Source organism: Varanus komodoensis, unplaced genomic scaffold, assembly GCF_004798865.1.
Source record: "Varanus komodoensis strain SLA01 unplaced genomic scaffold, ASM479886v1 scaffold7_1, whole genome shotgun sequence".
Taxonomy (NCBI): Eukaryota; Metazoa; Chordata; class Lepidosauria; order Squamata; family Varanidae; genus Varanus; species Varanus komodoensis.
The window spans coordinates 8,983,458-9,000,993 of NW_025336479.1; the positions used below are offsets into that span (position 1 = coordinate 8,983,458).

Sequence of the window (17,536 nt, forward strand, 5' to 3'; positions counted from 1 at the left end):
GGTGAATGTCATGCTCTTTTAACTTAACACTCTTTTCTGCCTGCTTAAATTCCTTAGCCTCTTGACGTTCCAGGAAAGTACATTAAATTTGGAAAAGATCACATTATGCTTATGATGAACTTGCCCCATTTGACTTTCTGGCTTGCAGAACGCTGCTGCCTGGTATGCAGTGTGTGGAAGTGTGGACCTATGCCAGCCCCTTATTTGAAGGGGGTCCATGGCCCGCTTCACGACTTTGTGATGCTGTGGTTCTGTCTGCACTGAAGATTTATTCCCTCATGTTCACCCACTACAAGAGACATTTCCATGAAGCTATCACGCTTTTTCCTTCTGGGGCTCTCATTCGGGTCTTACGTGTGCCTGTTTGGTTCTCTCAAGAGATTTGCAGAATGTATATGAAAAAATATGGCCTTTTCTATGGGGGGTGGAATAGCTCTGGAATGCCCTCCCAAGTGAAATTTATCAGACTCCATCCTGGGTTTCTTTCACCAGAAATTGAAGACACTTTTATTTGACAGGTTCTCCTGACATGCCTCCTTTTATTGCTGCCACTTGTAATAGGAAACTTCCTTTACCATGGCCATTGATAGGTTTTGTTTTCATTTTGTAATTTAAAAGTTAGCAGTATTATGTTCTTTTTACCACTTTTAATAGAAACTAGTATTCATATCCTATTATGTGGTTTATGATTACATTGTACATTGCTCTGGGCACTTTTAATAGAGAAGAAGGAAGGGATTCTTATTATCTCAGCTTCCTGTACGGCTTCATGGGCATGGCTTGATTGCTATTATCTTTCTAGGTCCTATTTCTTTTCACCCATCCACAAACTCCAGTTAAAAAAAACAAAAGGGGAAAGAAGCTGACATGATTATTCAGTTGCACACTTTTTTTTATCACAGTCATCGCTGGTTTTAACTAAGGTTATTTGGTTTTTCTAAGATTTTCCACATCACTGGGGGATGACCTGTTTGATGGAGGAAGTGTTTAGTTTGTTATTATTTTGGCCAGAGGGCAAAACTATCTATAGATTGAGAGTGGGGGCGTTCCTCCCTGTATGTGTATGTGCAACAGATCTGTGCTTATGTGTATTTGCAAAAGATATAGTCTTTGTCTTCTTGGATACTAAGCCTATTGAATGGAGCCCAGTGTTTGCTGGTATGCACACCTGTGGGAAGGGGAGAGAAGGCCAGCCTTTGTTTTTGATGCAAGAGCTCCATTTGCTGATCTGAATAACCTCAACAATCCATTCACACCTTTGTCTTTCTTCTCTTATGTTTGAGGTCCCTTTTCCTTGTCTTTGTTTTTACTTGTCTAGTCACACATGTTCTGAACAGCTGTTTCAAGCCATTCAACATTTCTGTATGTGTGCTTTTGAAGGAGGGGGAGAGAAGGAAAGAAGGCTGATAAGCTGTGACAAGTTGAACAAAACAGACTTCTGATCTTTTTCCTTTAAACATCCTGAAAGCATTCTGGTTTCTCGGACATAGTGTATAGTCCAGACAAATGGAGCTTTCAGAATTAAACTGCCCAACTCTCTCCCCTCTAACAGCAGCATCAGGACTAGCTTCCCAAGTCTCATACTGCTAAATTATGCCTCTTCCCAAAGCAGTTGGCTACAGGGTTAGAGGTCTGGAGAGGTCTGCACAGCCCCACACATTTCCCACTTGGGGATCGATCCCATGGGTTGTTCCAGTTTTTCCACAGAGCAATAGGCAAACACTGGGGCAGCAAGCAGGGCTGTTTCTTTCACCCATGAGTAAAGGTCTAACTCCAGCCTATGAAAGAACTTCTATAGGAGCATGTTTTGCTCCACTTGCATCCTGCTCTGATTTCATCCCCACCTCCAGTGACTCTTTCAGGTTCTACACAAAGGGGTGGGAGTTATCACAGTTGGGAGCACAGAAGTGGGGGAAAGTGCTGGGTGAGAAAGCTATTGGAGCAGTTGTCAGTCAAACAGCCATCAGTAGCTAAAGGCTGGAATCTTCCAGAGAAGCTGTGAGCACTGGTAGACGGCTCCCATGGGATGTGTGTGTGCATGGAGTGATCTAGGATTCCCAGTGCTGAAAATCAGTAACTGCAACAGAAGCACAAAAGTCATCATCATGCAATGCCCTAAAGAGGACAGAACCTCGAGCTGGCAAAGGATGCTATACTACTTAAAATGGCAAAACAAACAAACAAACAAAACAATGTTCTGAAAATGTCTCAACTTGTACATCTGGATAAGCCTAATGAAGTAAATGGAATAGGCTTCCAAGGGAGGTGGTTGAGCCCCATCAGTGAGGGCATTCAAGGAAAAATTGGACATCCACATGCTGGGGATTGCATGAATGGAGTCAGCTGGAGCTGGGAGTCAGACTGGGTGGCCTGGGAGACCCTTTCTGACTTGCTCTGTTTCTTTGTTTCTAATGAGGACTCCATAGTCTAGGTTTTACAAAGTACTTGCTAAGAGGAAGGAAGGAAGGAAGGAAGGAAGGAAGGAAGGAAGGAAGGACAGAAGGAAGGGTTTTTAAAGCAGGATTTTAAACTGTCACTTTCTTCATAGAACTGTTGCTCAGCACACAATTCCAGGTTTTTGCATGTACACAGCACTAGTTTGCATCGAAAAGCCTCCATCTCCATAAGGCAGTTCATTAAGCATTGTGCAGCTAAATTGCACAAATGCTGTCACAGCTGTGGGGATGCAAATCATGCTAACTGTGTTTGTGCTGGCTTTTTTTTACACTTATACATATCATGAGTGGCTGTAAAAAAGGAAAAAGGGAAAGGAGAAGGAGTCAAAGGATGAAATGCCAAGTCCAATGCTGCAATTGGTAGTTTTTAATATAAATTGGTTGGAAGTCAGACAGTAGATCTGCGACCCAATGCACAGCTACCCAGGAGGTAAGGTAAAAGGTAAAGGTTTCCCCTTGACATTAAAGTCCGGTCATGCCTGACTCTAGGGGGCGGTGCTCATCTCCGTTTCCTAGCCGAGGGAGCCAGCGTTTGTCCGCAGACAGTCTCCGTGGTCATGTGGCTGGCATGACGAAACACCGAGGTGCACGGAACGCTGTTACCTGCCCACCAAAGTGGTACCTTTTCATCTACTTGCATTTGCATGCTTTCGAACTGCAAGGTTGGCAGGAGCTGGGACGGAGCAACAGGAACTCACCCCACTGTGCAGACTCAAACCCACCAAATTCAGAGGAGCTTGCAAGCTTTTCTACATGAGGCATTGATGGTGCACTTGTCAATCTCTACTCACAATTGTTTATAGGTCCTTTAAATAACATTGTGACCTTCCAGTTTTGTTCTACTCTTGAAAAGCACTTTCAGCGAGATCTTCTGCTTCTGCTTAGAATAGGAAAAGTCCAGTACTATGTCTGACAGTGAAAGAAAACTCTTTTTCCATTTGTGTTTTTGTACTGTTCCATTAAACCACAGTAGCAGAAAAGCAAGATAGGAAAAACTCTTCATGCACTGCCCAAATCAAAATTCTCCAATGATTCCAAAAGTAGGTACATTGGAATAACAGCCTCAATAAACATGCACAGAAATGAGGTGGAAGAAGAGGAAAAACACCTGCAAATATGGCAGTGGAGAGAAAAGATAAGTAAACCTGTTGCTTCTTTTTCTGCCTGGTGGTCCTGAAGCACCTACCTTTGCATGCTTTCCTGTGGGTGATGGGTTTGGTCATGTCCCGATAGTAGCCTTCCTTGCAGTAGTGGCAGTGACGACCTGCTGTGTTGTGTCGGCAGTTAAGGCAGACGCCTCCACTCTTGCGACCAGATAATTTGTAGAGTTCCATATTGAAACGACACCTTCTAGCATGCAGGTTGCAGTTACAAGCTGGAAAGAAAGGAGACAAAAGCAGAAACACTGTTGCTCATGACATATCTATAACCGATAGTTTTGTTGCATGACCAGAGCAGAAAGAAGCAGACCCAAACCAAGGTACTTGGCATGCCTTGAGCTGAAGATTGGATATCCTTTGACACTGCAGAGAGCAGAAGGTCCTTGCTCTTCTGGTGCATCCCAGCTTCTGTTGTTTGTCATGAGCCACCAACAATGGGCACAATGGAAAGCCTCATGGAGAGCCCATGAGGTACAGTGGTGAGAAGGTTGAACTGGGCCCTGGGAAGTCCAGATTTTGGTTTTGAAGCTCGCTGGGTGACTTTGGGCCAGTTACAGACACTCTACCCAATCTACCTCACAGGGTTGTGATTGCTGTGAGTATAAAATGGAGAGAAGAACTTTGCAAGCAGCCTTGCAAAAGGAAGAAATGCAGGGTATAAATGTAAAGCGATGATGATGATGATGATGATGATGGAAATCTGGGCCCTAACAATGATTTTATTATATTTACAAAGTGCAGGTGCAAACTTCCATAGTTCACTATGGTGGCTCAGGAAAGTCTGTTTGTGATGGAGAAGTTTGGTCCACTCCACTATGTATGCAGATGTAAGACAAAGGGAGTTGAAGGAAACCAAACACACTTCCAAAATATTATTTGATCTTCCATTATGCTGCCAACTCTGCTCCATTTTATTGTTTTTGTAGTCAGAATGGTGAATACCACTATTCTTTTCCCCAATATAGACAAGGACTGGTAAAAACTGAAGTCCAACCTAACTTTAATGATGGCAAAACTTGAGCATTTCTTCTTAAGGTCTCCTGAAGTGTGAAACTAAGCCCCAGTTTTTCAGAGAATGGTGATCCCCAAAATGTTGGGGCTGCCGCCCCTTTTCCTCTTGGGTGACAACCCTAGTGCCCCATGCCTCTTTCTTTGAATCAGGTCTATTGCTCTTCAAAGGCCTGGCATTTATATAGATCACAAGATCCAGCTAGAAATTAACATCCCATACATACTCTTTTGAGAGTGATTCAAGCACCGTGAATGGTTAAATGGTTTACCTTTTAAACAATACCGTTTATTAATCTCTTTCCTAGATTAATCTGTATCTTTACACCTGGGTTATTTAAAAGGATGTTCTTACAAATATCTGAATTAGATTAGCATTACCAATCCACCCTCTGTATATTCTTAGGAACACTGGTAAAATCCACCTAATAATCAAAATCAACCTGATCCTGAAAAGAATGGTTGGGTATCTTAAGGGACAGAGGCATTTTATTTGTGTTACATGATCTTGCAAATCATTTCACATGGGTCATAAAATTCCAAAACAGCTTCCTAGTTACCAGTACGCCATGACACCACATGCTGGCATATGCCCTCTCTCCCTTTTATTTTATTTTTTAACAAGGGCCTGGACAAAACTTTAGCTCTCTTCTGCTGTTGCTTGGATCTGCCAAGACAGGAAGGCTATTTCCCCAAAGAGGTGTATTTTGCAAAGTATTTCAGAGGTTGTTTTCTTTTGTCTCTTATTTGCTTTGTGCTGCTGAGCAATGAACGACCACACTGCAAATCCACATCTGGACCTCTGGGCTCCTCATGAAGGTCTTGTGGGTCACAGTGTGTCACCTAGTTATGGAGCAGAACAATCCTAATCCAGCATGCTTTCCTGTGTTTACCTCATGCTGCTGGTTGGAGATAAAGACATGCTATTTGCACAGTTCTTAAATTTCAGTCCTGAAAATTAAAACGTAGCTCCTTTTTTTCTTTTCCTTTTTACTGGTCACAGCTCTAATGTGGACTGCCAATACATCCCCTTCTGGTGTCCTAACATTTATCTGTGTGTTTAAGATTAGGGCAATGGAGTGGAAAGAGCTTTTTTTTCTTCTTTTTGCTTCGCTATTGTGATGCTTTCTGTTTCCTTTCCTATATTGCGAAACCTGCTGGATCTAGTGTGGGTGCTGTTCAGTCCCAAAAGTAGTCAACCACTAATAATGATAGTTACTTTAGCAAAGAAAATCTGCCTAATTTTAAAAGTGTTAAAACTGCCCAGTCATAGTAAGAAAGGAGAAAATATATCCGGGCCTGGACCAATGCAAATGTTAGTTTAACCTGTACCATAGAACTGCAGGGAAGTTTTACGGATCACAGAGACAATGTGAGTCAGATTCCAACTCTCCCCTTCCCCTCAGAAGCAGGGTATGGTGCAGCACTAGCGTGTTACCCTATGCCATGCCCCCCCCCTCCTTACCCCCCCCCCCCCCCCCACTGCAGCATCTCTATCTCAGGCTGCTCAACCAAGCTTTCTTACTGCAGGCAAGCTGAAGGCCTTGGAGAAAAAGCCTGTAGGTGCAGTACGTTTCTGTAGCATGATTTTCCATATACAAGTGGATAATCAGGATCAACATGCTGACAACCATCACGACGGAGGTTCCAGTGGCAAAGATTTCAGACCCCAACTGAGGTTAAATGAATTATGGTTACATGCCACTGAAAGCAATGGGACTTAAGCTGGTTACAGCGATATTATTTGATCAGCTTGAAGGAATGTAATAAGTACTAACTCAAGCTAAAGTGAGCCCAAAGAGTTGGATGCAGACTTAGCCATGCTACCAGTAGACTGACTGAAATCAATGGAACAAGTTAGTCCTGGTTTGATTAAATGAACTGAAATCAATGGAATAGAGTTGTCCTACTGATTAAAATGGACCTGCTCGAAGAATGCTTAAGCCTGGATCCAACTCAGAGAGCTTTGGTATAAGAGCCAATTGTTTTTAAGAATGAATAACCCTTTTTAAAGATAACGGTCTTTGAACAACTCCAGTACTATTCCATCATCTACACTATGTCTGAGGCTTCAGTTCCTTTCTTTGTTCTCTTCTGCATTTTTGAGGAATTTTATGTTCACAGTTTTTGAATGTAAATTTATTTAGTCTGAAAGCATGCAAATGCGAGTAGACAAATTGGAACCACTTTGGTGGAAAGGTAACAGCATTCCATGTGTCTTGGTGTTTAGTCTTGCCGGCCACATGACCATGGAAACTGTCTGCGGCTCCCTCGGCTAAGAAATGGAGATGAGCATCACTCCCTAGAGTCAGACACAACTGGACTTAATGTCATGGGGAAATCTTTACCCTTTTTTTCAAGCAAAACATGAACAGCAAATCCATAAATTAAGTGAATAAGTTTCAAGTAACCCTTGAAGACAAAATAAGGTCAATAAGGCTAAATGAACTGAGAGGTGCTCAGCAATACACACAGGTTGAAGGAGTAAAGCATAATATCTATGCCTACCTCACCTAACTCTCTACAGTTTGTGCTGCAGCACCTGTCAGGAGCATGGCTCTTCCCCCACTTTTCCCTTCCAACAAATTTAAAAGAAACGTTTGAAGCACAGTCCCTCATTTGAGCTCTACAGGTTACAAACAGCATCCATCAAAGTAACAGTCCCTTTGAGATAAGGAACTAGCATCTGCCCATGTGAAGAGTCGAATCCAACCTGGAACATCCACTTCTCCCCCCACTGTCACAAAGGATCCTCAGGGTGGATCCTGCTGCTTGAGGCATAGATGGTAGGATTGCTGGACACTTCTTAATTGGTCCTGTTGCTTCCCTGTCATCTCTTTACAGGAATGAGGAACTCCCCCTCAATCTCGACCCCTCCACCCCATTGTTCTGCAATGCCTCCCTCCTTTTACCAGGCAGGCTGCATCTCGCCCTCTGTCTGAGTATCTTCACTCAGTAACCTTGAAACTGCCAAGTCCTCTGCCCACTTCTGCCCCGGAACACCTCTTTTGAATCTGAAAAATCCACCTGGGGAGGCTGTGACTTGAGACAGTTGGGCCCCCTTTCCACACCTCCAGAGGTTACAGCTGATTTGAAAATGACAATTTAGGATAGGAATATGCAGTCCTGTACACAACCCCTTGTGTGGTCCATGTCTTATCTCTCTGTTTGCATGGCCACAGTGATACAGAATTATTTAATTATCAGATCTAGGAAAACTTCAGATCCAACTCAAGCATGCCTTTCCCTTCACTGATTTGCCACTTTCTCTCCCACAGTTTAGTGTTCCTTCCCTCCCCATTTCTTTCTGTCCCCACTCTCATGTGCTTCTAAAACTTCCAACCCCAGGCACACTATGTTGCAAACAGCTTATCTGTTTATTACAACAAATTCAAAAGCAGGGCTCTTGCTTTTGCATGCACAGCCAATTACGCAGGCAGAAAAACCAACTTGCCCACAATTCCTCATCCCCCCCACCCCCCCGCACTGCACTCTTGTCTAATCCTGGGTTTGGCTTAGAATGTAGCAATGCAATAGCGAGGGGTTCTGCTCCTTTATCACCCGAGTAATCTCTGGGCAGTTATGGGGCTGTGCCAGCTCGCCAGGGCTTTGTTGTGTCTGGGGTTCTGCCACCATTGTCCTATCACACATTACAGCACATCACAACTACTTTAGATTGAGAGCAGACACATACATGCTATTTATTCCCTGCCCTCTCCACACACCTGTTTGCAGAACCCAGGCCCTGCAAATCATTTTCCCATTGGAATTGCAGCTCGTAGGGGCTCTAATTTCATGAGGAGGGGGACAGATTAGGAACCATTGTCTTCGCCCTGCCCTGACTGCCCAGCGCCTGAATGTGCTGCTGCTGGGCTGGGCTGGGCTGGCTGCGGGCCAGCCCTCTTTGGCAATTACTCCAGTTAGCCTGCTGCGCTTTATCGTGCCGAATAGAATTGCCCTTCCGAAGAAACACTCTTGCCATTTTCCTCGTACAGTAACATCCAAGAATAAGTGATGCCAGCAAGTCTAATAAAAACACAAAACCCCAAACCCTAAAGGCCAACAGAGGCCTAGGCGGAGTGCTGTCTCCCGCCGTTCCCATGAAATGGAGGCCACCCCTACGCATGGGAGGCAGGGCCGGATGGTGGCTTTGCTCCTTAGCAGCTCAACTCACGTGGTTCTGTAAATATGCTGCTGCTGAACCACTGCTTGCCCAGGGCATGCGCCCGTTTGTTCGGGGCAGACAGAGAATGCACAGGTCCAGAAGTCCACAGCAGCTTGCTTGGAGAAAAGTAATACATATTGCACAATTGTAAACAGTGCGATTTTCCTGGGCTCCAACATCACTGCAGACGGGGACTGCAGCCAAGAAATTAAAAGACGTTTGCTCCTGGGGAAGAAAGCTATGGTAAATCTAGACAGCATACTAAAAAGCAAAGACATCACCCTGCCAACAAAAGTGCATATAGTCAAGGCTATGGTTTTCCCAGTTGCAATGCATGGCTGTGAGTTGGACCATAAGGAAGGCTGAGCACCAAAGAACTGAGGCCTTTGAATTGTGGTGCCCCTTGAGACACAGCCTTCCCTCACCCCTGTGGTTGTCCCAGGGACTTAAGCCCAAAGTAGCGTCCTCAGATGGCTTCCTGCTCAGCCAACATGGCTCTGTGACCCCCAGGGACCCAGGGATATTCCTTGGCAGCATGAGGGCAATGCTCATGTACAGTCATTGCCCAGGGCAGGTGAGAAAGTTCCAACACCCACGGCTTTGCTGCAAGAAAGGATAGGAAGTCCCTGCTGGTGTGGATGTTTCTGCATTTCTATCCTGCTCTTTTTCCTCTTGCAAAGAACCCAGGTAGGCTTATGAGTTTCTCCATGATCTCTCCATTCCATCCTCACAACAAAAGGTTTGTTGATGTCCTTTGAGATTATCACACACTGTGAAGAGGAGAATTCCATGTAATCTGACATGACATTCTGCAAAGTTTCTAGAAGGACTGGTGTTTCCCATAAAATTGTTCTTTAATAAACCTGCCTGTAGTTTGAATAAATGTTTTAGGTAACTCTTGCTATTATCTGCCAATGTTTGATCAATATTTAACTAATTTTTAAAAAATGTGAAATGGCAGTCCTATGGAAATAGGCAAAATGGAATGCAATCCTGCAAGAAAAAGTTAACATTGCAAATGGTTCATATGTTACTTGGAATGTATGTATTGTTCCTTGGAATGACATATGTATTTCTGTAATTTTAGCATTTTGCAGCATTTTGTAACCCTCTTTTTCTACTAAAAACCATCAAGCATCTTTTGTCATTGTTCTTGCTAGTCGTGTCCGACCCATCGTGACCCCATGGACAACATTCCTCCAGGCCAGCATCTTTTAAACCTCAATAAAAGAAGTAATTAAATAATCTGAAAGCAGAACTGCAAATAAAAGTTAGCAATGCAGGGGCAGTCCAAGCCCATGCACAAGCAAGACAACATTCACTGCTCAACAAAAAGCGAGCAGCAATAGACCATTTGGGCTTCTCTTGTGCAAGGCTGTTCCAGTTTGAGGCACCATTGCCACCGATGGTGCACGGGGAGTCAGAGAAGGATATCAGAAGTGGAATCTATGTAACAATTAAAATGCCAACTTAGAAATAGCAAGGAACTTATTTAAAACCTTTTAAAAATGGGAAATGCACTCAGTCCATAGATAGGCAGATAAACACATAGGCAGATACAACAACTTAGAAATAACTGTAAGGTAATAAGAGTGTCATTCTGCCAAAAAAAATATTTTTATTATAAAATGTAAAGAAGAGGAAATCCTAAAAAAATAATAACTTGATAGCATCATCCTTTGTACTTAACAAGAGCAACCAACAACGAGTTTAGTATATAAATACCTCCATCATATATAGGAGGCTGGGGAAGGTCTGTGCAAGGGAAGCTCTTCTCTCTCTCCAGTCAGAAAAAAAAGATGATCTGAACCTGATAAGACGGACTGCACACACAGATAGCTAAGTGGACAAATTGTTCCCAAGTGGATTCCAATTGAGCTCTAAATAAACACTGAAGGAGCGCTTAGGCATTTTTAATTGCTGGGTCTCTCTTCTCTCTCCCACCTCCACAATAAGGGTGCCATGAATTAAACCTGCATCAGTTGTGTATAAGTTATTAGCTACACAGCAGAAAAGCCCATGTCAACAGATTTTAGCAACCAAGCCTCTTCCATATGATAACTGAAAAAGAAAACAAAAAAACTTTAAGTAGCCACTACCTGTTTGGCTGTTTCAAATACTTCTTCCCAAAACTAATTCCCTTCAGCCACCCCAGTACTTCTTCCACTGGCCCCACCGCTCCAACTAGCATTAAGGCACATTCAAGTATAATGAACAAATATCACGTCAGTATAGGAAAAGAGGCTTGGATGAAAAAGCCCTGGATCTTTTTTATCATTTATCATTATTATATTTATGAATTATCAGGCCTGCATGGAAGCACCCTGTTGGGGAGGGACAATACAGGGAAGGAGACTGGGCAAGCCTTCTCTTCCAACAGAGAGAGCGAATAGTGGTCCGAATGCTGTACCAGGACTTGGGAGAGCTAGTCCACAATTGGCTATGAAGCTCACTGGGTGGCTTTGGGCCAGTCAGCCTAACCTGCCTCCCATGGTTGTTGTTGTGATAGCGCTGTGTAAGCGGCTGTGGGTTCCTCACAAGAAGAAAAAGAAGGGTGGGTCGTACAGCTGTCAGAGCGACATGAAACTTCCAACTTCAAGGCAGCGTACTTCTGAGTACCATTTTCTTGGGAGCAACAGAGGCGGAGAGCTGTTGCCTTCATGCGCTGTGGAAAACAGGATGCTGAACTAAGTGGCTCTTTGGCCAGAGCCAGCACGGCTCCTCTTTTATGTTCTTCAGTGTCTTCCGACTAAAACCACATGAAACACGGCAGCAACCACAGCATGCCAGCCAGGCTGAAGTCTAAGGTGACTGGCGGGTCATGTGAAGAAGGAAAGGCACTCAGCGCTCCAAAAGTGGACTCATTTCCTGGTCATTGCTTCCTCCTGTGAATCACTTCACTTCTGTCCTGACTGGCTTTGCAAGTTCTCATGGCCTAAAGCTGCACCTTTTCCCAAGCGCGATGGAACTAGCTCTCCCTGTAGGTGTGTTTTTTGCATTGACTTTGCTGGTCTGTTCAGAAGTTCAGAACCCCCCGTTTTACACACGCACCTCATATCAAGAATTTGACTAGTGACTTCTTGCCATATACTTACGATGGAAATTGAGCTGCTTTGGAAGGGAAGCACAGAGGTCATGGAGAATCATGGCTTCTGGAAACTAGAAATGCACACACTCAGGGATTCCGAGGGCATTCAAAACCCACGGGGATGCGATTCCTGACTGCATTGTGCAAGTCACTGGGTGTTGCACCACTATTGTTGTGGAAGTGAGGAGAATCTGTATTAATGCTCAAGAACTGCAATGACCGGAAGCATTTCCTTCTTCGGAGCACGTGGGAGCTGCATCAAAACGATACCGCAAATAGCATCTGCCCGTTGACAGCAGGTGAAGAGACAGAGAGAAATTTCTAAGAGGTTCTACTTGGTCACATGGCTAGATTACTGGTTAACCCCTAGCCCTTTGATATCTGAAATCAGGCAAGCTGGATGGATTATTTCCACTGCGTCAACTAATGCGTATATGTGACTGAAGAGGCTAGCGGCTATAAATACATAACTCACCTCCTGCAGGTTAATCAGCATGGAATAGAGAAACGTGCTCCTCTGTATGTCACACAAATGTCAGGTCCCTTGAGATGCAAACAAGTGGAACAGCTACATCAGCCTACAATGCATGCGCATAAATACCCATTATTAATGAATAAATATGATACCCAGGGTCTCAACTGAGAATGGAATAATGAGCTGGAACACCCCATCTTGCCCAATCAATGGAGTGCTTTATGGGCATCTATTTCAGAAGGGGCAATGAATCTTAGGCTATGCTTCATTCAGCAAAAATCGATGTTCTGAGTATATTGGATGCCACAATGAATTTTCAATAAGAGCTTAATTAAATCAGCCAATTGTTGGAAATGTAACACAGCTAATACTTCTCTTTCTCATGTTTTTGGCAATACCCAATGGCAGCTTCCTTTTGGGAGAAGGTAATAATTTGGATAAATCTTGTGGTGGAAAGTTCTTTAATATTCAAGGTTATGAATGTCCTTTTGAATTACCTACCCGTCTCTTGGAATTTAACACAAGGTCAATGTGAATGGATTTTCTTTGCCCTTTTGACAGCTAAAAGACTAATATTACAACATTGGAAGGATAAATGGCCACCTGTAATAACACAATGGGTGGAGGATTTAATGAAACTTTCTATTTTTGAATGGGTGGCCTTTAGGTATAATCTACACATGGATAAATATTAAGATATTTGGGAGCCTTTGTTGAAATCCATGCATAATTATTTTAATAACAGTAGTATGCTCTGTTATATACTAATACATAGGGATATATATGCAACTAATGAGATGTATAATTTAAAATCTTATTCACAAATTATAATATATTGGGTTATTTTATTCTTTGCTCTTTAAAACGTAAATTAAAAAGGCTGACGAGTCACATCCTTCCAAGCACCCCGCAAGTCTTACGGTATAACAGCTTCCAGGAGAGGGAACTAGAGAAAGGGGGCTTTGCCTGACTTTTATCATTGTATAATTATAGTTCCTTGCTGGAGCTCAAGAATGACCACCAATATGCCAGGACTGACTTTTTTTCACATAGCCAGCTTTGCAAAACCACAAGTTCCCCTCTGCCTGGTCTCCTGCCTCGCACAAGAGAAACAGAACACAGTGTGAGCTCTTTGGGAGCACTTACAGGGCCCTCTTCCCTGTGCCAATGAATTACAAGCCGCAGCTCAGCGGCTTGATGTGCCAGACATGCTAACAGAGGCTTGACAGATTGCAGCTCTTGGGAAGCACTGGTTTTTCCTCAGAGGCAGAGCTGGCTCCAGGGAACAGTTGGCAGGTCAAGCTGCTTGTTTCTGCCCAACCGAGCAAGACCAAGTGTTTGTGCTGCCTTCGTAGAGCTCGGCCAAAGATGCTTGATCTCCAGTTTCCAAGGTGGGGCTTGGGAGCAGGGGGTGGGGACGATTTGTTTGCCCAGGATAAGGATCATTCAGTGGCTGATTCTCCTGCTGTGAAAGTGTGTGCATGGGGCGGGGGTCTCAGGAGCCAGGGAGAAGATGGAACAATGGGAGCCATTATGTGGGTTTCATGCTTTTCCACAGACATCCAGTGTGGCTGATTATCAGAGAAAGAGGGCCAGCCGCTCACCGTGCTGTAGCAACTCCTCTGCGCTTAACTTTTGTGCCTCTCCTCCCGCCCACTCGCACAGGTTCCCCGTGCCCCATGCAGGAGGTGCTGGACACCACTGAGCATGTCAGCTGCAGATGGAGATTTCTAACTGAGAGGATAACAGTCCTTGCCTATCTGTAGGTCACTACACCCCTCTCCCCCCGTCAGACTGGATGAAAGAGGGGCTAGAAATGGACCCAGGGCCTGCGGATGTAGGCCCAAATGAGTTCTGAAGGCAATAAAAGTGCTCACTCAATTTTTGATACTTTAAATATACTAAACATTGGCTTATTTCCTTAATGCACTTGGTGAGCCATTTAAAATATTTATTCATGTGAGTGTGCATTAATAATGTGATCGTTTTAAAACCAGTCTGAACCATGCACACCGTACTTCTAGTACTTGTGCTGTATGCCTGATATGAGAAGGCTGGTTGGCTGTTCTGAAATGATATGCAGTATTCGTTAAGCCAAGTGGGATCTGAGACAATAAAGAGATTTAAGTAATTCATACTACTGAAATCATCGGTTATTAGAAACCAAGGTCATTAGCCTAAACTTACGAATTCATACCTATGATCAGCCAATGCAACATGAGGCCAACAAATTATCTCTACCTTATTTTATACCTGTTAGGAAGGCACTGGCAGGAATATGTTAGCCTCATCATGTGAACTAACGAAAGCATGCAAGCGTTAGGCTCTGGAAAACTCCCGGCAAGACAACCACAGTGGCCGCTCAGCAGCTGAAGCCAGGCTGAGGTCTGTGCCCTTCGTCTCCACAACTCTTCCGCTGGGGTTGAAGAACGACTTGTCCGACCGAGGCAAGATTCTGTACATGAAGCAGACTCAGCTGCAACATGCAGAAGCGGCTCCTGCATTACAGAGGTGCAGGAGAAGGAAGGAGCCCCACCACGCTCCCTCCTTCCCTGCTACTTCGTCATACAGAACATCCAGCCAGACCCTCCACTTGGTTTTTTCCTGCAGCAACAGCAGCTGCAAGGGAGGAACAATCAGGATCATGGGACAAGGGAAGGGTGGGGCTTTTTTTAATCCTTTCCTCTTCATGCTGTAGTCCCCGGCCCCGTCCAAAACAAACCCATTTCCAAAGCTGCTTTTGTCCTGGGAGGAATCCTGGTATCCGTGCCAAAGGAAGCTTCCCTCCTGATGCGAACAGCAGCTTGGAGGGAGAGATTTACACTCATGGAAAAAGGATTCAGATTCTCCCTCTAATGCTTCCATTTCCACTTGCTGCTGCACACATGCGCATACCTGTACAAAGACACAGCTTGACCACTGCTGTTGCTTAAAGGATAGAGACACTGCGTGCACCCCTGCACTTAACACCCTTGTTTGCCCCTAAGGAGTCCACGATCTCTCCACTGATGGGAGCCTGGTGCCCTAAGATGTTTTCGGGGGCTCATGGAACTGACCACAGTAAAGTCCAGAGTAAAAGAGTCCATCATGCTTTTCCTCTATATGTAAACAGTATTCAGAGCATCCTGCAAACTGAGAGCATCAGGGACCAAGGGATATAAAAGGCAGTATATAAATGTTTTTTTTAAATAAATGAACAAATCCTGTGGTATCTAATACTAAAATATGCTTAAATGAAACCTACAAGTAAACACACACAGCAAACCAACTCTGGCTCTGGGAAGCTTGCCACTAAACTTGCAAACTATGACGCATGAAGCAGGTGTAAAGATGTTGTGTTTTTAATTGAACTGGTATTTCCCCTTCACCAGAGAATATCAGCATTTTCAAAGCAACCTCTGTGAAATCAGCAAGGTGTCAGAATTAAAAGAGATTCTGAAGGAAAACAACACTCAAGTTTTCAAGTGTAAAATGTGCAAGTCAACCCATTATGCTTTGTCATATCAAATTTACGCTTGGATAGTACTGGCATTTTAATCCTGCTTTTGAAAGATAAATTCAAGATAGGAGGTCACTGCTTGATACTGGTGGTCAAAATCATTAATGAACATTCAAGTTTTGAGAATGTTTCACTACCTCCACTCAGCTTTCAGAGAGGGGAGGTAGTGAAAGTCCAGACATGCAGACTTAGATGAGCAATTCAAAATTCAAATAATGAATATATCTGCTCTTAGTATTGCCAGGAAATATTCTTGTGTAAAATTCTGAGCCATTTTTCTGCATAAGGAATAGAAATTAATAATGTTGTGGGTGGATTCATATAGCATACCTAAAATACTTGTTTGGAGGAGAGAGACTTGCATTGGATCCTATTAATGCAAACTCAAAATTCATCAAGCTCCAAATCTGTGAATCTTTTACTTGTCACGCAGAGTAACTCCTCTGTGCACTTGAATCAATTTTAGACAGTGCCGTTTCCTTGCAAAAGAGGGCCAATGGGTGACGATGGCCTGCAGCCCCAGACACTGTTCAGGCGAGAGCACTCAAAACAGCTAGGTTCACTTTTCATGGCAAACGGCCCTGCGCTGCTTCCATAACAAGCAGATTTTTGCCAGAACTTACTGGAAGATGACTGTGTAATTCCCCGGGCAATGAGGTTTCCACACTTCCTGCTCCGTCCTTCCACTCTCGGCACACATCTCAGCTGCCCACATGAGAGAAATCTCCCTTATGGCTTCCAGAAGACCTCAGCAGCCTCATCCCTTCCGGTTTTCAGGTTCTCACTACCTTCTCCTAAGAGTTCCTGTATCTCTGCAACACTTCTTAGTCATTCCAGCCTCCAAAGGATTTTTTTTTTTAAAGCACAATAAAGACTCGTCCCTTCTCCCTCCATGCTTCTCTCTTCACCCTCCGTGCATTCACCTACTTTCTCCCTATTACCAAAAGTAAACAGGGGGACTGGCTCATCACTTAGCCAAGCGAAATAAAGCATCAATGCTGTGTGTGCTTCTAGACAGCTGAGCAGAAGAAGAAACCACTTCTGTGGCTGCTCTTTCCACAGGACTCTATGGTATTTCAGTATCAGCCATGGTAAAAAGATCTTGGGTACAGATGATCAGAGAAGCCACAGTGAAGTGTGCAAACTATAGAAGAGACTCTTGATTCCCTCCATGGTTTCAGGAGTCCAAAGGTACCACACAGAACATCATGACTCAGTCCAGATGGCACGCCAGACTAACAGAGGTAGGAAATCACCATGGCTTCCCATGACATGCAGGCCAGGCCAATGTCTTACTTGATAATAAGACTCCACTAAAGTGGTTTGGGATGGGACTCATCACTGCAGAGCTACACAAATTCAGTGACTTCAGAAAATGGCTCTCTTGATTGAAGTGCACAACATGAAAAGAGATTAGCTTCTCAGCAATCCATGCTGGAATTGTTTATGTCTGTATTAAGTTCATGAAAACTTGTGCAAGAAAATAACAGAATCTACATTCAATGATAATAGCAGGAATGCTGTGACTTCATAACTGAAATATGTGTTCTACATATCTCTGAAGTGAGAACAGTAAACCAAAGTCCTTATTCCTTATTTTTCTCAGATATCTCTTATCTGCATGGGGTATTCCTTACTTCAGAATGCCACAGTGATGCAGGTGTCCCTATGCCACCAACTTATGT

General features: G+C 43.8%; 1 protein-coding gene across 2 annotated transcripts in view; it reads right to left on the reverse strand.

Annotated features, from left to right (window-relative positions):
* Positions 1-17,536, reverse strand: part of NTN1 (netrin 1) — a 139,430-nt gene that overhangs the window by 58,217 nt on the left and 63,677 nt on the right. For both annotated transcript variants that reach the window (XM_044453778.1, XM_044453776.1), the window contains exon 3: positions 3,643-3,831. In XM_044453778.1, the coding sequence (XP_044309713.1) occupies positions 3,643-3,831 (189 nt within the window). The remainder of the gene's footprint in view (positions 1-3,642; positions 3,832-17,536) is intronic.